The sequence below is a fragment of the Temnothorax nylanderi genome, unplaced genomic scaffold (genome assembly GCF_030848795.1).
Source record: "Temnothorax nylanderi isolate EJ_2023f unplaced genomic scaffold, tnyl_v1.0 TNYL_tig0050_pilon, whole genome shotgun sequence".
NCBI lineage: Eukaryota > Metazoa > Arthropoda > Insecta > Hymenoptera > Formicidae > Temnothorax > Temnothorax nylanderi.
Window position 1 is genome coordinate 686,736 of NW_027249112.1, and position 21,667 is coordinate 708,402.

The following is a 21,667-nucleotide window of genomic DNA, read 5'->3' on the forward strand; positions in this document are numbered from 1 at the left end:
TCCCTTTCATTTTTCTAGGTAGGTTACGCCAGCCCTTCTCCCCGTATCCACCCCCTCGCATGCAGGTCTCTGCCTTTTACCGTGGCGTACCTTTTTGTCAATGTGCGCTCGAGCGCGTCGCGACCGCGCGCGCGTTTTCTGCATATTTCGAATCTATGCAAGATCCTCCAGCTTCATTGCCCATCGTTGTCGCGGGCAAGAAGAGGCAAAGAAGGAAGAGAGATCGAGCCGAGTGATCGAGTGCATCCTCAATGAGTTCCTGGTGGCCACCGGAAGAACGTTAAGTAACCTCCGGGATGTTGACGTAGCGGTGCAGCCGTGCGCTGTTAAATATTTATCCCGGCGGGGCGCATTGACGGTGACACAATGCCTCCGACGTCTTATAAAGAAACCCCGCACGCCCACAAAAAGCGCATACATTGCTAAAAAGTCAGGCTGAGGTTGATCACCTCTTAGGGCCTGGTCGGAATCCGATTGAGCGATCTATTTTTCGGAGAATGCGAGACGATCCTTCGAGGAGGATCGGTCCTTCCGGATAAATTGAATAGCACGTGAAAGTCGGACAACTTCTATAAAATATGAGTTCTGTTCCGATCTGACCGCAAAAACTTATACGAATAAATATATAATATAGCGCGCAATGTTTATTGTGAGACAATTGTCAGATAAATGTTTATATGCTTGATTTTATGAATTAGCAACGTTATAAACAATCTATTGACAAATTCAAACATTTGACCAATCTTGTGTCAATTTGATACGATAATTAAACGTGTTAACGAGTTTCTACGTGCGTACATGCGATTAGTGTAAGTGTGCAAGGAGGATTTTGTGTTTGCTTCCGCGTAATTTTCTCGTCAATTTTCCTGGAGACTACTAACCCTTCACGTTACGTTCAAGCGCCCTTTGGTAAAACAAAGGTGTCACTTCTTCAAAGAGCTCTCGTTCTTCAGTCTTCTTTCCTTCGTTCTCTACGGTCTCTCTTTCTCTCTTCGCTCTTGGCCATCTTACCGTCTAAAGTCCTCGACACTGTCTTTTTCTATTTAGCTATCCATCCATGCGCAATTTTTGTCCCGAACGTCTAAACACCTTTAATTTTCCTCTTAATAATTATTTTTTTCGTCGCTCTGGAAATTATTTCTCAAGAGATCAATTAGATTTAGCACAATATACGATTAGTCAATTTAATTAATACTTCGATCGTTATTTGTAGTTAATAAATTTAATCAGATAGTTTTACAATTTAAGCGTTTTTCTTTCATTTCGGCACCTTTGTTCGGCACCCTTTTTTCCTCTCGTAAAAAAAGACGCTTTATCTTCCGAGGGATGTCGCTTCAACAGGTTACAAGACGCCGCGATCCCAACGTCTTCGCTCCGTTTACCCTCAAGAAATGCCCATCCCTTTCTAGCCCAGACCCTAAGGAAGTCCGCCTTTCCCCCACACCGTTCTTGAGCCGCGAGTTTTCTCGGTCTCTATTCGCGACCAAAGAGATCCGTCCCTCGAAGATTTTCCGGGCCGCGGGCTACGGAGAAACCTGTTGATGTAAAGAATCGTCCCGTCGGCGAAACTTGGAAGAAAGGACAAGCGTTTTCTTACGACGACGTTCCATACCCTCGGTCAAGCCCCCTCCCCCCCCCCGTCCCCCCTGCCGTAAATGTCGAGCGAACAAGATATCAACTTGTTGCTGGGATATTGAGCGCGGGCCAAGGAGCTAGACTGCTAGAGGGTCGGTTTTATTTTATTATTTAGACACGGCACGCGAGACCGGCTATCCTCTTTCTCTTCCGTGTTCTCCTTCGTCTCGGGATTAGCCACGGCTTTTTGTTCGTTCTTAATATCGCGGTATTATTTCGTTACATCTCGACGTCGAATAACTTGGACAACAATAAATCGAACCTCATAAAGAAATATGCTTTTTCTGTCGCTTGGATGCAATCCTATCTTTATAAGCCGATTTATTGCGACACACTGCGCGTGTTTCGCGAGTTTGAAAAAGTCGTCCTCTTTATGTAATGCGATCAGATTAAAATTGATGAAGTCAATCATATCGAAAATACAACAACATTTAATCCGTAATATTATTTAACCCGTAAATATTTTATGTAATTCATTATTACACGGTTCAAAATGGTATTTAAATTAATTATATTATTAGAAGGCTGTCACATTGAAAGACTGGTAATACTTTTCGTAAAAGAATCTTTCATATTAACACGTAACATTTTTCATAAATAATACGTGTTATATTTAAACACCATTTTCATAAAATCGAACCGAGATTTAGAAACCGTAAAATATGTATGCGACATTTATGACACTCTTATTGCACGGGAGAGTGACTGGCGATTAAGAGAAAAATCGTTTCGTGATACGGATTTATGCTCAAGGGACATTTTCAAGATGTGTGCTCACTTGGAAACACTTGTTGAGCATTGAGCTAAGATTGTCCGAGCTAAGAAGCCACTTGTTGCTCCGTCCTTCCTACAAGGAAATCCAGGTCCCGTGCCAGGATACTTAACACTGATAACCGCAGAAATCCTGTATAACTTTGTTCTAAATCGCTTGTGCAAACCGCCGAGGCACGGACGTTACTGCGAAGTACTCTTTGCGCCTTGCCGCTTTGTAAATTTAAAATTTAGCGACTGTCCTAAAAAAAAAATGACAAACTACCATGGCGAAATTTGATATATGATATATTGAAATGTAAATCTATATGCATAATTCTTCTGAAGATTCTCGCGCTTGCTATTTATCTCTCCCCCTTTCTACCACGATCGAAATATTCCATTACCGCTTTGACGATCATATGAAGGGGGCGTCTCCTGCTGAGGCGGAGGCCACATGTTCGTAGTTCGCATTCAGATAGAACCGAGTCTCTTGTGCACGATAGAGGCTTAATCGAATGTGAAGCTAGTTATCAAATGCTAACTTTAGATATACGACTTTCTCGATGAGCGACACAACGCGCAACAGAGATGCATTTGGTATGCGACATCCGGGTAATGCATGTTTAATTGTAAGAGAGTTATATTCGTGGAAACTTCGGAGGCGTATTGGCAGATTTATTTCCACCGAGTCGTTTCTATCTCAGGATTTTCATCTCGACGAGGGTAACATTGCTTTTATCTTCGTATCGCGGAGTTTACTGAAACCAGGTTAATTTAAGAAAGGAAAGAAAACGCCAGGTAAAACCTATAATTCCATATCTTCTGTTCCCTGAAGCGAAATGTGTTTACTTAAAGCGTGATTACTAATACTTATCTTCTTTTTATTGGACGCTTGAAGCATACGAAAGAAGGACAATCGCGACACAATGAACCGATCTGACGCTGATCCGAATTAATAAATTTCCAGAGAGTTAACACGGTGAATAGGAAACTTAAAAAAAAAAACATAGATTCACCCTGAGGTTTCTGCGATGATTAGATTCTGCCACGTGCCTATTGTGCCACCCATCGATTCGACGCCCCTTTTTCGGATGCACGCGCGTGTGCGTATACCACGCACGCATGCTCGCGTCTTAATCACGCGCAGAACGTAAGACGAGAACCCAAAAACTAATCTCATCGTATGAGATGAGACGTCGTCTGATTGAAACCAGTCTTTGTCAGTTCTCGTGGCATAAAATCGATAAAAGCTCGATAACTTTAGTGTCATTATTTTCGGAAAAAGAAAAAAGTATATTTATTACAAAAGACTACAATGTTATAAGCAGTATCACTCGTATTATGATTAACCTAACAATTTTGGAATAAAACTAGGTTGTTAAAATTAAGGCTACACAAATATTTGCCATCTCTGCACTACCTGAAAATAATTAAAACACACTTTTAACACGAACTAAGTTTACAAGTATCGATTACAATTTCAATAATTTTTAGTGCTAATAAATCTATTATTTGTTTAAAGAAACATAGTGAATTCAGTAAAATAAAAATTAGCATATGCAAAGCATATTGGCAGAAATTAATGAAATCTTTACAAACTCAGAATAGCAAATAACTGTGTAATAGCGAATGACCGTGTTATCCTACGAATTTAACGAGTAAGTGTTTCGTATAGTAATTCGTACAACATGCGGGACACAAATGATGCAGCAATCTGTACAATGAATAACGCGTATAATATATATATAATCCATATCCAGAAATATCGTGTCAATGCTCGAACAAGCGTATCGGAGGCTAAATCGTCAAAGCTAGCTCTATACCTAACGAGCGCGTACGTACGCTTTACGCGGTGTCACAACAACAGGAAACTAATTATAAATCTGTTTCCAACAACGCGCGTCGTACGTCATAACTGTGCGGCTCGTTGATATATCGGCGTGCGTACTTCCCTCGGCGGCACATTAGAAACTATTTTTAAGTCTATTACGCGTAGCCAGCGTCGTCGTGTATGCGCAGTGCCATACGATGGAGAAAAGAGTTTAACGCGGGCACGCAAAGAGCGTCAATAGCATTTCGCGCACAATGCCGCGCGGCTAATTCTACACTCTCTCGACGAACGTAATATGCCTTCCAGCAAAGGACGCTCCTAATCGTCTAATCACCGTAGAACGGCACTAAAGTGCGCTTCAGTCGCGATGGTTCGCCAGCCCATCGCAAGGGGAATATCTGATTGATGATTAAAGGGGTGACGGACGGAACGAAGAGAGCGATTGAGTCGTGAAGCTAGGAGTAATCTTGGCCGGACAAAGATTTCCATCGAGACACTCAGATTTGATTTTCAACCCCATCGTACCGCCCCCCTTTCCCTCCACCCTGCACGGCACGGTTGTAGAGAAGAGAGTGCGGGGAAGAGAGAGCGCGGCGACTTTGCCATGTCGAAACGATCGACTTGGGTTTGCTTTTATCGGGTTACGCAACGTCCACGAAAACCAGTCGGCTAAGTTCTTTGTCTACAAAGCCATCTGTCACCCCCGAAGAGTCCGTGAGGAGGGTGTGGGAAACGATGTGTGGGCGGCGGCGCCGATATGTGTGTTCGTCGGGGCGCGTTACGCGTGTCTCGTCGTGTTCGCGTGTCCATGTGGACGGTCGCGTGATGTACGTGTAGAGACGCTAGGCGTACGCCAATATGCGAGATACGATCGAGATAAAAGCGAGATAGCGCGACAAGTATAAGCGGACCTTTGGGATGTGTATCGGGTATTGATTTTCTCCGCGCGGAGTTACGCCACGGGCTAAGCCGAAACGCGACGAAGTTTATTAATCCCGGGGACGGCAATCCCGTGGCGTCTGCGTGTCACGGTACAAGACAGCCAAAAATTTTCATCGCTCCCCGAAATACGGACCGCTCGATGACGAAAATATTGTCCTTGTGACTGCCTTGTGAGATACTACAAACTGATACCGTTGTGTTAGGAAGTCTTTTCAAATTCTCTAAAATCAAATCGTTAAATTTGTTCGTTCTCCTTTAATGATACGGTTTTATTATTTCAAAAAGAGATTTAGCTATGAAGTCCTTCTATTATTTCTCCTAATATCGCTAGTTAAATACACTTTATAACTTAAATCCCGGAGCTGCATAAATTGGCTAACTCTAGAGAGTAGACGTAGTTGACGGTGTGTAGGAAAGGAACGTTGGAAGATGGATAGGGAAAGAACGAGAAAGAGAGAGGATAGGGATACAACGGGGAACAGCTAATACATCATAAACTTGAGAACAAAGAGGAGAGAGGATGTCGAGGTTACGCCGGAGAATCCGCAAACTCCGGCATCCTCGCGAGCGAAACTTTACCTATTTGTTAAATCTTGCCGGCCGAAACTGTCTCAGATACTGGCGTCGAACAGTGCCTCACACCTACGATCCTCCTTGGCTGTCTCGGTCCTCCTCCTGACTTCTACTTCCTCGACATCCTTCCCCGTGCATTCCAGTTGAAACAATGCAGTGGAAGTATAGGTTGGTCATACTTAGAGTTCCGAATAATGAAGTCAAGTTATTGAATTTGAGGCACGTCGCAAGCTAATTTCTTTCATGCAGATATATTTTATTACACAAGTTAGGTATCTCATTATAAAAATTAGCAAATAGAAATCAAGGTTACAAAGAGATTTAGATTGCAAGTTTATTATTAATGTAAATACATGGGATACTTTTTCAGTTTCTATTTTACGTGTTTTCGATTAAATAACCCGTTGCGCAGGGGAATGCCTTTATTTTTGGCTGTGGAGTATATTGCGAGGAACCTCGGAGAGAACGCAGCGCGCTATATTTATATCGCCTCGATATTTATGCGCGATCGAAATTCGTGAACTTTGGCACGTGTGACGCGAGGCAAAAGCTCGTCGCCGACACGCGCGCGTTGCATAGTCCGTGCGACTGTGTTGGGGATGGTGGCGAGCTTTGGAGAGGGTTTCATTGTGACGACAATATCGCCTTGGGCGGCATTGGCGAGGTAGATATGCAAATTTCGAGGAGTACGGCTTAGTTCTCTGCAATTTCACTTTTACAAATTTGTTAATGTTTCGTTATGGTCTCTGAAAGTTTTTTAGCATATATAACAGCTTCTTCCATAAAAATACTTTAGCCGCGAGAACTGTATGAATAACGACAAAAACCATGAGAGATAATTAAAATAGACAAAAGTGAAAACACAAAACATTTTTTCTTTTTAAAGATTGAAATTTGCCGAGTGAATCAGCTGTTTATTAAAGATAAAACAATAACGCAATTTGAGTTGCAGTTCAACGATGCACAAGCGATATACAATAAATTATTATAATAATAAGATACATGTAGTTATATTTTGAGATATTCGATGATATAATTGACTAATTGCTCTTTTTGTTTCAGGGGACGGCACCTTTCGCACCGCCACGGCAACGTACAACGTAAGTATATACTATCGATATTAACTTAATTCACGAGACGTAGAGAACCTCGTCTCGGGAAACTTACTTCTCACGCGAAACAAAGCGGGAACCGGTGATCGCCTATTGCAATCGCGCCCGTCGACAATTTCTCGTCGTTCTACGCCAATGCATGCATATATGAACGTCAAGTTGAGGGTTGACAATGCAGCTCCGCGTCGTGGCGGCTGCTTCGTCGTCGTGCGACGTCAAGGATGACGCCGGGCGTCGAGTCGACGGAGAAAGAAAGATGTCGAATGCGGCGCAGGAGGGTGGGAGGGGGGAATGAAGGGAGAGACGGAGACGCTCTAAGGTACATAATCATGCTTGCTGACTCCTTCCCTAATAAGAGACTCACTGTCAGCTCGTCCCCACGGATCGACCCCCTGCGCGTGCCCCACGTCGCTGCGTTCGCATGACAGCGGCGTACTATGAACGATTGACAACGAAGGCTCCACCGATACACTCTTCGAATCGCTGTGTAAGAAAACAAAAAGAAGGGAGAAGAAGTGCAAGTATAACGAGAGTTACGAGTTACTGAGTTAAAGATAACAGCATCTACGACTACGGTCTTTCTAATTTCTTTTCTGATATTCGAAGACAATGCATCTTTTTCTCGTTACTTGTCCATCTTCGTCCGATATATGTTTCCCCGCGATCATAGTAGGCGAAATGCTCCCCGATTCGCTTGAACAGCGATTTGCAAATTAATTTGGCTTTGTCGGTCGACTGTCAACACTACCCTGATCTTCCACGCAAACAGCACGAATGCTCCGCACGAATACCGTTCACATGTGTGCTATGACCGCATTGATTATTTCTGAGAATGCATGAATTAAGCCGCATAGGATTATCATACGATTAAATACCTTTATTTATTTTACAATATTATACAAGTTAGGTAGATATAATTTATTATATCGCTCAATCTCTGTGACGTAGAACGGCATACTTGCGTCTCACAGGTACGCGAGCCTTCTCTAGATAGAGTAGCATTGACGCTATTGAGCGTGATACAAATTGAAAACGCGATCGTCCAGCTTGAGCTTAATTGAGGCCGACCGAATGAAAGAATACACGCGAGTGTAGTCGGAAATGAAAAGAGCCATACTATTCATCCGGCGGTTACCCTCGAGGTCGTCGACGGCGGAAGGCAGGAGGAAGGATGCAAGGGCGCCACGGTGTCTTCGCTTTCGGTGTCGATGTTTAAAGGGCCAGGCGATCGAGGGTCCTTGGCCGGGACAGGTCTCAAGGTGCGTGTCTCTGGTGGATTTAAAGGACCCTCACGGCGCGGAGCATACCTTCGAACGATAGTAGGCCGCAACTTGGTACCAGATGGCTCCGATTCCCCCACTTATGCGCCTTCTATCCGCCTTCATCCACCCACGTGTCTTATAAACCGATGGCGGTCTAAAACGTGAAAATGGATTTTCTCACCCCCTCCTGCGCGCCCCCTCGTTCCCGGCGTTTTTTCCCTCTTTCTTCAGAAGCGGTCGCTCGACCGACAAAACTCTCTCGCTCCCGCCCCCATGCCACCCTCGCTCACGCACGTTAATAACGCATCTCGATGCGGGTCGGCGTCGGGAGAACGAAGGAAGAACGTCGTTCGACATATGTTTCGGAAGTCATTGTGCGTCATGCGGCGAAAGACGATGTGTAGCGGTAGTTCGCAGCCCGTGAACGATTCTCTCTCCCCGCTCGCGCGTTCGTTATTAGTACTTTTAATCTTCCGTTATAGACGAGAGCCTCAAAATTGGTGCCGGATACCGTTGAGAGGATCGACCAATCTGCCGCGAACAGAATTCCGCACTTAACGACGGCCAGGGGTAGCGCAGGTACCGACAACAGTTACGTTTTTTGATCGCTCCCTAATACTTTCGTTCGTCTAGTTTTTTTTTCTCTTTCATTGTACCTCGTGCCGAGAGATTTAAGCGCGCACGAGCGGCGACTCGAGTGGGTGGATAGCGATACGCCAAGGGATAATGCTGTGCGTTGGTGTGCTCTGAGATGATGCGCAAATTCTGCTCTTGCCGATACATTTGCCATAAAGTATTTTTATGTTGCCGCGGAAAGTGAAATTTTCAACACATAAATGAGGAAACCATTTACTTTGATCGTTTTAGTATTTTTGTTTTTGTCATTAAAAATTTTTGCGAAAATTAATTTTGCCAAATGCACTTTTAATTGATATTAATAACACGAATCGCGGCAAAAAAGAGAACATGTTTTTCGTTAATTAATTCTCAATTTATTTTATTTATGTGTACATAGGAATTATTTCTTAGTCAACTATATAAAATAGTAAATATTACTTTTCAGTCGTTTTAATGTTAAATAATCGCGAGGATTTTTTACGTGCGTAAGAATTGATTTTGATGATTCATGCAACGAGGGTGGCACAAGCATCACGGCATACATAATGAAAGTGGGACGCGTGATTCCCGAAAAGGAAGAGGCTGCGAAGAAGGAAAGATATCCCCAGGTGGTGTCGGTGAAAAAGCTGCGCTTTGCCGAGCCACAAGCTGGCACGCGCTGCGAAGAGACGCGAAGAAGGGATGCTACGTGTAAAAGGGACGGGGACAGGTTTTACAGGCTCGACATTATGTTTACCACACGAAACGCCCCCGCGACGCCTTGCCGGGAGACCGGACCGGATGTCTCGTGCTGAGAATTAGTGAGATTTACGAGCGGCGACACAGAAATCGCCTCTGCCCGGCCTCTTGCCTTCTCTTTTAACCGAGGCGTGAAAAGGCCCGCTCGATCGAGACCTCGTTATTGGGCGTTTAGAGATCGTTTTGAGAGGCAGGATCACTTTGCGTAGAAATACATCGTACAATGGCGAGATGGCCACGCTCGTTTGCCACCTTGTAAATCTTTCTTCCGCTGCGTGCTTTCTCGCCGCAATTAGGCTACCGTTGGCCCTTTACAGTTCGCAAAGATGGCCGATTAGGGGCACGAGGAAAGAAAAATTTCTTTGGCTATTTCTACGGCCACTTTTTGTCACACTAACAAGACAGCTCGGTATAGCTTTAGGTCAAATCAGTGTGCACAATGATGCCCGCCTATGATTGTCCGGAAATCTTTGTCGACACGTCGATGGCGCATTGATCATTCCGCCTGCACCAATTACTCGTCTATCGATATATTGTGCAGGGAATCAGCTCATACAAAATCTATAAAGATTAAATTATATTTATGTCAATAGCTTAATACATTTTACGTGCGGAGCGTATCGGAAATCGTTATTTCCCGTGAAAGGATTTTTGAGACGAATGAAAAAGCTTAATCGATAGAAAGAGATTTTTAAAAAGATATTTGGGAAAACCTCGATAATTAAAAAATTAAAAAAGGATAGATTTCTATCTTCTATTTAAGTAGCCTTGTAATTAAAAAGCAACAGTAAACTTGTTTCAATAGCGATAGAAGAGTTTATCCATCAAAACTATGACAAGGAATAATGTGATCTGAAGTACACAAATTTTAGACATGCAGACATTTTACATATCTTCACATATTTTTCTAAAATATAATAGGAAACATATTCTCTTTTTGCTTTAGAGATAATTACGCGCGTGTATATATCTTCCGATGCGTGATAAATGCGCGTACATAGTGGCATTCGGAAGTAATGTTCCCCTCCGTGCGGGGATCGCGCTCCCTGCATACATGTTCACGCGCGAATCGTTTCCGTATACTAATACCTCTACAAATCGATCGTAGCTCCGTCACCTTGATAACCTCTTTCTTTTTTCTTCCTCGCTCCCCCTTCGATGGCGTGCGCGCCGAGGGAGCGCGAGCGTCTGGCCAGACGGAATTTCTATGGGGCACCAGTGGGGCACCCCATGGCAGTTCCGTCCTCTAATGTGGAAGTAGCTCGTGCTACCTGAGCAGCTGCGCGTGTGTGCGCGAGGAGAAGGGAACTCCCTTTCGCGGGAGTTTTATTTTATTTTGCCTCACCTTATGGGATGTCAAAGAGAGCGAGGGAGAGAGAGAAAGAAGCAAAGAGTAAGGGGAAGGCCCCATAGATAGACGCCACCAGGTACCCCGTGAGCTCAACGTCACGCTTGAGAGGGGGGCCATCTGCCCCCCTAACGAGTATGTGACGTCAGGTGTGACGACGTGTGTTGAGCCAAGAAGCGTCCATCTCCTATGCATCGTGCCCCCTTTCTCTTTACCGAATATGCATCAAAATGTGTCCTAATATATTGTGGCCGAAAATAGTCTATTACAATATATGATTGTACGACTATAATGTGACATGAAATGCTTGCGAAAACTGTGAAATTTCCTATCTAGAATATTTAGAGAGAAACATTTAGCTGTTGTAAAAAACGAGAGAATGTAATTTATGACTTTTATAATTAAATCTTAGCTCTTAATGATACATTAGTGGGACACTGTATACGATTTTTTAGAAGACTTGAAACTATGTATGAAAGTATTAAAATTATTCGCGTTCGCTAAAATAATTGGAGATTTGATTGAAATGCTGAATTCTCTCTCTCAGTACCGTTTCGCTCGATCACTGCGCGTTGCGACTCACTTTTATCCGTAGTAGGCGTATCTTTAACAAGACCATTATATTGTTCTTTATCACGAGACTCGCTGTTATCGCACGGGGCGTTTTCTAAAGATATATATGTTTGCATGGCGTTACACATATATGTGGATATACGGATGTTTCTTCTATCGCTACCAAGAATAATTATAAATTTGAAGAAATGGAATATGCAGATTAGTTCAGCTTGTTTTGAAATTTATCACGTATCGAAAGTTTGGGCGGGTTTTCTAAATTTATCTCGTTACTCCGATAATCGAATTGTTTTATTTAGTATTAAGTGTACATTATTATTTAAATAATAGAAACATAGAAATTAATAATCATTAAGCTAAATTACTTTTCAGAGAATTGATTTTTGAAAAATTTTAGTTTTTTTTTTATTATTATAAATTCTCCCTTTTGAAACAGAGCCATTACATCGTTTAAGAATTCCACTTTATTTCGCCTAAATTACAACTTTGATTCGAGAGCTCCAAAGATTGTGGAGGGTGTTGTTATGAAATTTAGATGCAACCCCCCTCCGCCGTATTGTCCGTCGGTCATTCCATAGAACATTTGTCGCCCCACGGTTTTTGGGTTCGTCGTTGAGGATCACGCGCGTGCACATTGGGAATCGGTCGCGTGTTACGCGCCTTGTACGTGCGAATTCCAAGTATAAGTACGTAATATGCAGAAGCAAAGGGGCATGCGTCACGGAACATCTGCCACGGGCGCGTGGCCCCCGTACGTACCCCAAAGAGCACCGACTGAAGAGGAGGGTTCTTTGAGACAAAGAAAAAGTATGACGTACCGGCAGCTGCCGCGTGCGGTGACGTAGGGGTCTTCCTCGTCCCTCCTGTGTTTCTCGGGACTTACGATCACCCAAGGTGAGAGACCCCGCGTCGAAAATCGAAGATTTATCGCTCGTGATCGCGTGCGCGTCCGTCTATGCGGCACCGCAACTGCGGTGCAAATTACAGGGGCCACTCTTGCGACTCATATTATACGAATTTTCCTTTCGTACGAACTGCGGAAAATAATTTCTTTCCACGTTTAGAAAATACGTATTTTATTACCGGTTTATTTGCGTTGACTCGAATGACCAATAGCAGATCTATTTATATTTTAATTTTTAATATAATTATTTGAAGATAATTGTGATTGAAGTGAAACATAAAATGGTATATAAGAATATGAATGTGAGACGCGCATAGTAAGGGCCATGTAAAACCTTGCAATGTTGTGTGCACAAGAATGTTTCACAATTTCATTGGAAGTCCTCCGGTTCTTCTTCTCGCGAAGACTCACTATCTCTGACATGTTTCTCCCGTCCTCGCTCTTTCGCTCAAGAGAAGAGACATAAATGTATGCGAGTGTCCATCCTCAAAGCAACTCACCGGCTACCACACGCTTCTCTCCTCAAGAGAAAAGTGGAAAAGGAAAAGAGAGAAAAAAAAGCATCGCGCAGTAAAGCGCACTAATCTCCCAAGTACACGCTCCGCTGAAAGCCTGGCCGCCAGTATCTTTTCCCGGATTTTTTCTTTTTTTTATTTTACGTGCCCAATAGAGAACGTTTTTACTTACTCTTTAACGAAAGCAGGCCTCTTTGTTTCTTATGCGTCAACGAACTTGCTAGACGAGGTTGCGAGATCTATCGAAATCGGAAGAGGTAATCAATGGAGGCGCGTTTTTGTGGAAAGTAAACATTTGTCTAACGTGATATTTAATTTACACAGGCAAGCCTTAAACTGATTTTGTTAAAACAGAAACTAGAGTTTGTGTGTGTGCTAAAAAATACTAAACTTACTATTAACTAATAACTTGATAATTCTCTTGCAACCTTTAGCTGGATAGTCGAACACCCCATGTCGCGTTGCTACTAATTTTCTTGTATCTGTCTCGACTCATAATTTCTCCTTGCGAATAATCGTTCTCACGATTTAATATCAGCCAAATTTTACTCGGCAATATTTTTGATATAGTTGCTTTTTGTAATAACAATTTTGGTATTAATTGCACTCTCAAATCAATTTTTGAAGTAGATGAGATTTTTTGAAAACAGTATACGATTATAAAGGATTTAGGATTATAAAGAAAAATAGTTTTCTAAACAAGATTACCTCTTTGCTTTATTGATTCCGAGATAAATAAAAATGTACGTAATTAACTGCAGCTTAAAAAACTAAAGTTATATGTTATATGGGCATTGTGCGAGAGTTAACGTATTAATAAGAAAAGAATGCACAATATATAACTTGTATTGTAGTACCTACTCGATTTTGTGAGCTAAGAATAGAGGAAGGAAACAATTAATTGTAACGAAGGGGAACAGGAGCTGGTTTAAAAGCCACTCGACGACCGGACTTTCCGTCGTCGCTTATCTCATCTTAATTTCTAGTACACTTAAACCGCCTAAACGCTATATACGTAGTGAGAAGTAGGAGGAAGAGTGAGGAGAAGGAAAAAAAGATCCGCGACGCGAATAATACAATTTATCATTGTGTCGTCTACTGCGAGCTTCGCGCATATATATTCATCTTGCAACACGCACCGTTTCTTTTAAGCCCTCGCAAATGTTCTTTCACGCTCGATCCCGCAAGATGCGTTTTCGACAAATGCAAGAGCACAATGACCATATCGAATCACGGGCTAAATTTGGAAGCGAAATCGTCGAGATATTGTGGGCGAGACAGATGCATCGTACATAGGAAAACCGTAGAATGAAAGGAATTCGGGGAAAGGGTGCGGCCGCGCAAAGACGCGACTCCTTCCGATCTCTCGCATCCAGGAGAAACCCTTTCCGATTTGCATCTGTCTCCGAAATGCGAAAAAGGGTCTCCCGAAATACAGATGTTTCTGGAAAGCGCAAGGAGCGGCTGCTCGAGTGGAAGAAAAATAGGATACCGTCGTGTTCGAGCTGTTTCCAAGACATTATTTTCGATCGTAGTAGGGTTTTTCCTTCAATCCGAAGTCTTGCCAGGTGTATCTCCGAATCATCTGCTTTCCTCTTGGTCAAGTTCCTTCGACGAAAACAGGATTATTGTGCGAGCTCTTGAGAAATTACCCAATATCCGTCTGGAAAATTGCATGGTTGCCCAAATTCGTCGTACACGTTACATCAAAATGAATATTGACGCGAGCCAAATAGGAAGCGCATGTATATATATTAATGCAATAGCGCGAAGAATTGTCATGCAAAAATTTAAGCACGATAAAAACGTAATTTTTAACCGTCAGTTACTTCAACGCGCGGATTCTCTCTCAATCACGCGTAAGCCATATTTATGTCTATTTGCACAGTCCGTGCAGGGGCGTGCGACGTCGCGTAAAATATTGCCAATATCCTGAAAAATGTACACGTCGTCTCTGCAACCCCGAGGAGATACGCTCGGAGGCGCGGGAGCTCGCTCGGCTCGCCGGGCTACTCGCTCCCTACGTCGCGCATGAAATTCTTGCGTCGCACGTCCGCGCGCTACATCGCTGATGAGAGAAAAAAAGAAGTGATAGACACCTATAGCCCGACGGTCTTAAAAAAAGAGAGCCGGGTTGGGTCGTCTCCGGCGATTTCCCCGTCGTTCGTAAATTCCTCGCCACCCCCGAACCCGGCCCAGCCTTCCTCGCCTGTTTCGCTTCATCTCGTGCGCACTTTTTGCGCGGAGATTTTTCGCAACGCCCCCTGCCCCCGTTCACCACCTCCGACGACCCGTTGCCTGACCCTCCTTCCCCGTCGTACCCGGCGCTTTTTTTTTATTCTACCCCGCGCGTCGCCGCTTGGACCGCTGGGCGATCAATGAATTGAAGCGGCCGTCCTTTTTTTTGGTCAGCCTCTGGCTCTCTCCGTCCGACGCACTGCCGCCTGCTTCGCCGTCACCTTTGCACCACCCCTCGTACCCCTCGCGCGATCCCCCACTCCGGGGACGAGTATTCTCTCTCGTTCCCTTTTCCTCTCCCTCTAATTTTTCCTCGCTCTTTTTCTCTTCCACACACGTGCACTTTTTCTCTCTCCCCCGTCTCTTCCCCGTTTTTTCGCGTCCGTTCCACTCTTTCCGCCGTTCTCCGCCGCGCTCGGACCTCTCTATCAGCATATCTCATTCTCTCCCCCCCTGTTCCCCTCCGCCTTCTCCTCTCCGTTATCGTCCTCCTCCACCTACCTCCTCCACCTCCTGCGACTCTCTCGTCCTTTTCGTTCCTCGTCCAACTCGCCATTCCACGGTTTCGAGAGAAACGCGGACTGGAAGCCGTCCTTCTCGCACGCTTTTCCATCCTGCGTTCCTCCGTCTCCCTTCCTTCGGCCTATCTGACCCTGCCGCCTCCCTCTCTTTCTCTCCAATACGGACTGGACATCCGAGCCTCTCTCCGGCTTCCCGCGGGGTTCTCGCGCACGCACACGCGGACGCGTACGTGCATCTCACATGCACCTGCACCCATGCAGATCCCGCGTTTCGCGTTCTCGCATCGCCAGATAAATCTCACCGGCGCCGCGGCGCTTACATGTGGGAGATACAGAGGGACGGCGAAAGAGGGAAAAAGTGAGAGAGAGAGAAAGAGAGAGAGAGAGAGGGTGCGAGAGGGGGTGTTGAAGCGAGGGGGTTGGATGCATAGTGGAGGCGCATGCGCTCGAGTTAGACGAGCACCTTTCGTTGCACATACGCGCATTTCTATCTTCTTTCCGCTCGCATCCGGCACTCTCGCTCAATTTTTCTCTCTTCCTCTTTCCCCTCGCCGCCATCCCTTCCGCTATTTCACCCTTTCCACCTTTTTTCGTTGGCCTTTTATTTCAAAAGGGTCCTGGGCTAATGCAAATTTCCTCGTAAAGTGACGGCCGAGCCGCCGAATTACATCGCGAGTCGGTGCAACGCCAACAGCGTCGGCAGCTCGCAACGGCGGAAGACGCGTGATCACTGGGGATGTGTCGCCCGGAAATGGACACGGCTCGGCTGCCGGTTGCATTTTTAATGTCGTTATCTCATCGAAAATGCGTCGGAGATACGGTAGCGCGCAAATCAATTTCAATACTTTCATTTCCGTTGTGTGTAACGTTAGTTGTAAAAGTTTGGATATCAAATTTAGACAAATCATACAAAACTAGATACATATGTAGTAATGATTGCCTGAGATTGTTCATGTAACGCAAATTAATAACGTTACATACATACATATACATTTTACAACATTAAACTATAGATACTGTTTAAAAAATGAGACGAAGAAAATATATAATTCATGTAAATATATCGATGACGGAGGAGGATATGATATATATCGCTACGTCAAGAGAATGTTTCGTTACGAATTATTTGGTAAAATTTGATCTATCTGTGTCCTCGGTGTGTCGTGGTATCGTCGGTGATTGATCGGAACAGACATGCCGGGTCTACGTGCAGGAATAATTACGGGCTTCTTTTAGCATGCGCACGGTCGATCTTTCTCTCGGCGGCAAGTCGCGCAAGTTTATTCATTATACCGGACCAGCGGTGCCGGACGGCACCGGATCGGACAGTTGGACTGCCAACCCCATCGAGGACGGCTGCGCGCCCCAGCGGCAAATAAAATCGTATTTCATCCCTTTGCCGGCGAAAATTTTGTCCCTTCCTCTCTCGCGCTCGCCCTCTTTTTCTCTTTCCGCGGCGTAAGCTCGTACATCAAAGCTCGCCCGCGCCTATCTTCCTCCTCGAATGCTGCTGCCGCTGCCCTATCCTCCTCACACCCCCCCCCCCGCCGCCTGTCTCACTCTCCTGAGTCCACCATTTCAATCCCTCCCACCGCTCACCGTGAACCACCACATTGCCCAACTACCCCCTTTTGCCGCCCTTCCGACCGCCACCCACTCAACCCCATCCTGTATACAACTCATAAACTTTTGTACGGAGCTTTAGTAGCTGCAAGCTAACTTCCGGCCTCGCGACACGCGTTTGTTTTCGTACCGAGTACAATCGATATCGATCGAGCCAGTCGACGCGAATTCGTCGTGCGGGAAGGCGGCGTTGACTATGTATCGTCATCGTAAATCCGTCTCTCTAATCACTCACCATGTCAGTGAAAAAGTGTCCTCCTATTACAATCGTCTGGAGCAGAAGTTTGTTCGGCGCAAAAATTGAGTAAGTACTGTGAGATTCTCAGAAAATTGAAATAAATCCTACGCAGGTACACGGTGTGACATACCTTGAAGGAGTTAAATTGTAAATAATGAAAGAGCACAGAGAGCCTCCTGATTTATTGCATTTTGCGACACGAGACTATATTGCACGGCGTATTTACTGCGACGATAAAGTATCGTTTTGTACATGTTCCATTGATGTCAAAAAATACTTACGGTAATTCAATTAATGCGCAACACGTTGCAACCACGGATCGAACAGAGAAATATATTGGCCGAGTACGGCTGTATTTTTATTTAGTCGAATTTTCGAACGGCGCGGCGCAGCGCAAGGATATAAAATACGGAGTACGGCCGCGAAGTTAGCGCGAATGTACCATCGCGATTTATTTCAGCCCTTCCGCGGGCTACCCTGGCTTCGCGGATGCAGAATGCAAACCCCGACGATAAGCTAGCTGACCGCCAGTGGTTTTCATCATATAACTCGATTAGCCCTGAATTCTCTCTCTTTTTCGATATAATTCAACGCGAATGCAATTTTCAGTAATTGCAGCGGCGGTAGAAAGCAACAACCGAACGGAAGAGCGGACGGGAAATACGCGAAATCCTATTAAATTGTTCTCTCACAAAATGATCCTTAAGAGCGTTCGGAATACGTAGGTCCATGAGAAAAGAAATCTTCGGCGATGCAACGTAATGTAATTACGAAAAGGAGAACACGCGTAATTTCAATTAACAAATTCAATTTGCTGAATTACCTTCGCGAAAGCAAAACGTGTAAGAAACGTGCAAAAAATGTGTAATATCGTTTATATTAACGCGTAGCCAGACCGTTACCAATTAACGTTCGACCATTGTTAATGTAGAACTCGGAATAATTAGTCTACTCTCGGCTGACAGCTCCCACTAAGGCGTCCACAGTCTGTTGCGTACAAAAAAAAAAAAAGAAAACGGACGCGAGAAAAAAACCAATTTCTCGAGGATGAAAACCACGATTTCTCGACTGTCAAAATTGAACGCGCGAACGAAAAACCTGGATCCACCTTTCCAGATCCGAAAACTGCAACTGTCCTAATTGTGTTGAGGAGAAGAAGAAACGAAAACAGTTACCTTTTTAATTGGGGAACATAACTGCCGCCCGGCAAATTGGACCGTTTGACACGTGGCTGCCACGCGAGGCTCCCGTTGAACACACCCTACAGCGAAGTACCGTTAGGGTCTAATGACGCTATCCTCTTGGAACGCTTTTCATAATGACGGGTACAATAATTATAGTTTTCGTTTAAGTATTATCGTGACGAGAGTATCCACACAGATGTGATTTACTCTGGCAAGATATAATTTAAATTCTCATGTCTATTTTTTAAATATATACACAAAAGTACAATTAGGAAATGCGTTTCCACATATTAAATGAACATTTCTAGGATCCTACTTAGCCTCCTCTCTGCATATTCATTAGCATAATTAATAATATTTTAAATACATGGTCGCGATATGATGTTAACATTTTGTTTACAACTGCGTTCATCTCGCGAGAGAATTTGTTTCACGACGATACAATGTTACCGTCATAAAAGAGATGTATTTCGACCGTTTAAGAATTATCTGAAAACTTCTGCCGGCATTCATATGATATGCGTATCGCGGAAAGATTCGCGTTTGCTTTAATACGTCCGCATTCCTACGTGAGCTCTGGCGCGATTCTAAATGATTCAAAACGCCGGCTAATGCATTTCCCCTCTCTCAGTTACGCAGCCTAATTTTTACCGGATTTGTTCGAGCATCCGCCGTTGCGCTGCAGACTAACCGACCAAATTCTTTCCCATTCGTTTTCGATCGAACGTCGATTACTCACACCGGCCTGCGTCCTCGCAGACAAATCCGGAATCTCGTCGTGAATTTTACATACCAAGGGACGTGTGCGAGAAATTGGTCTCTTCGCAGGCGCGATGAGTTTTTTCGTCTCACATCCGCGAATCCAATTTATTTCTACCCGACCGTTTAATTAATCTTTATTGCTTCGTATAATGACAGACATATCTTAAAAAGGTAACATTATAACGCGTACGTGGAGGAAAAGCATCGTTTGGTTTACCCTATAAATTGATTCTTCATTCAGCGGTTACATAAATGCTCGATTCGTTGGTATCATAAAAGTCTTGTAAAAAAAATATCCGGGATAGTTTATTCTCGCTGTAAGTCGCCCGCGAAGACGTTTACTTTCACGTATAAAATCTCATTATAACTTACCGTTTATAACTTTCTATATCCGAGACTAGTTGAAACGCATACTCTCTCTCTCTCACCCTCTGAGAAGTTGTAACACTAGAGCCGATAGCTATGCTGTATACGTCATACGCCGCGCTTCTCCATACGAGAATACCCGGTCGGTTCGACGCTCGAGGCGCGGTGCATTTTTCACGCGAGACATTCTCGTGCTTCCCATCGTTTCGCATGCGACGATGCGTGTCCGGCAGTTTTGCGCGCGCGAGCAGCGCGCGTGCATGCTGGTCATTCGGAATTTCTCCACGTCCTCCCCCCCCCCCCGCGTCTCTCTCTTCTCTACCTCTCCTCTCTCTTTCTCTCCGGATGAATCTCTAGCGCGCCGGTTTCGCATTTCTGCATAATGCACAATCCGTCTGGCTAACTGTATGAAATAATCGCTTTTCGCGATCGCGACTCGCGGCGCGCAAGCCGGCCGAACGAATGAGCGAAAGAACAGATGTCATGTTACCGCTTATTTTTTTTTTGCAACTCCTCTTCCTCGTCCACCATCCCCTGGCCCTCGTCCGTCCGCTTCTACCCGCCGTTTCTCTTTCCTCGTAGAAAAAAGGGGAAAAAGGGGGAAGCGGCGAAGATAGTAGATAGGGGGAGACGGAAAGAGAGAGGAGAGAGAGAGAGAGGAGTGAAACGAAGAGAGCGGCGAAGCCCGCGTCACGACGTAGACGTGTGTGTGACGTACGCGAGACTCGGATTACGGAGGGAATAAAGAGAGAATTCGAGAGTAGCGATGAAAAATCATTTCCAGCGCAGAGCCGGAACTCTGCCGGACGGCACTTATTATTATTATCCGCGTATCGCCGGGAGAAGCAAGTTGCCGCGGCGTAAGCCTCGTCAGCTCCGTGTTTAACAGCATCGGCGCAGGATGGCTATATTAAAGGATTCAAGGAGGATTTAACGTATCGCCCGCCGTCCTTTATAGCGGCCGGCTAATGCGCGTAATTAGCCGAATGTGCGCGATACTCGATGTATGACGATTCGGAAAGAGATAATAGATTCTGATGTGTTTAATACTCGGCTCGTTCTCCCAAAGTGTTATCGCGGTGTTAATATTTTTTTTACGCATCTGTATACGCGTGTACACCGATATAATGTATGCGGTCTGTTAATAAATCACGTATCGTCATACGATATGTAGAATATTATATTATTGCAAATGTTGTGTGTATTCCGAATGTAATATTTTCGATGCCTGCGGATCGGAAGCCCTCTGAGTACTTCTGTTATTTAAAAAGTAGAAAATCGAAGCCAGGATTAATCTTCTGTTTAATTTAAAGTTACGAATTCAGGCGTGATCCGTGGCGATTGATTTTCCTTCTTTTAATCTGAAAATACGACGCGCCTTGCTCCGTCTGATTTACGGCTGTAAGCGACGTTCCAAAAATTCGAGGGAGAGCCGGTGGAAGCCGTGGAAAATTGAAAATGACGAGAAACATCCGCGGCTCTGCGCCGAATCGTGCTCAGAGCTCCATAATTCGCCATGAATTATCCTCAGCAGACATCCTAACGAGAGTCACAACGCGTCCAGCGAGTGAGCGGACAAGCAACGCTACTGCTAGAAAGGGTAGGAAGGGTAGGCTGTGCGCTGGTCGACGCCGGAGAACGAATTAGCCCTGCGGATTAGCGTCCGCATATTTTTGCAAAAACGAGATAATGCAAAAAAGCGCGCTGGCCGGTCCAGGCTCGTACGGATGTTGCGTGGCAGAAGGCGGGAGATGAAAAGGGGTGGCTGGGCGAGGATGGTTCGTGACGGACGAGGGCAGCAGGAGGAGGCTGGGGGCCGTCGGGGGTGGAGGGCGTGGCCAGGCGGCCTCTGGCAGGTTTCGAACGAGAAAGAGAAAGAGGAACCGTGTTTCCGTGATACCAGAACCAGCGAGAGCGAGCAGGCGCGAAGC

The 21,667-nt window shown here is 44.8% G+C and overlaps 1 protein-coding gene across 1 annotated transcript in view; it reads left to right on the forward strand.

The window, feature by feature from the left end:
• Nucleotides 1-21,667, forward strand: part of LOC139772513 (uncharacterized) — a gene marked incomplete at its 5' end in the record, with an annotated part of 79,403 nt that overhangs the window by 29,225 nt on the left and 28,511 nt on the right. Inside the window, one exon of the mRNA XM_071706245.1 lies at nucleotides 6,797-6,834. Coding sequence (XP_071562346.1) covers nucleotides 6,797-6,834 — 38 coding nt within the window. The remainder of the gene's footprint in view (nucleotides 1-6,796; nucleotides 6,835-21,667) is intronic.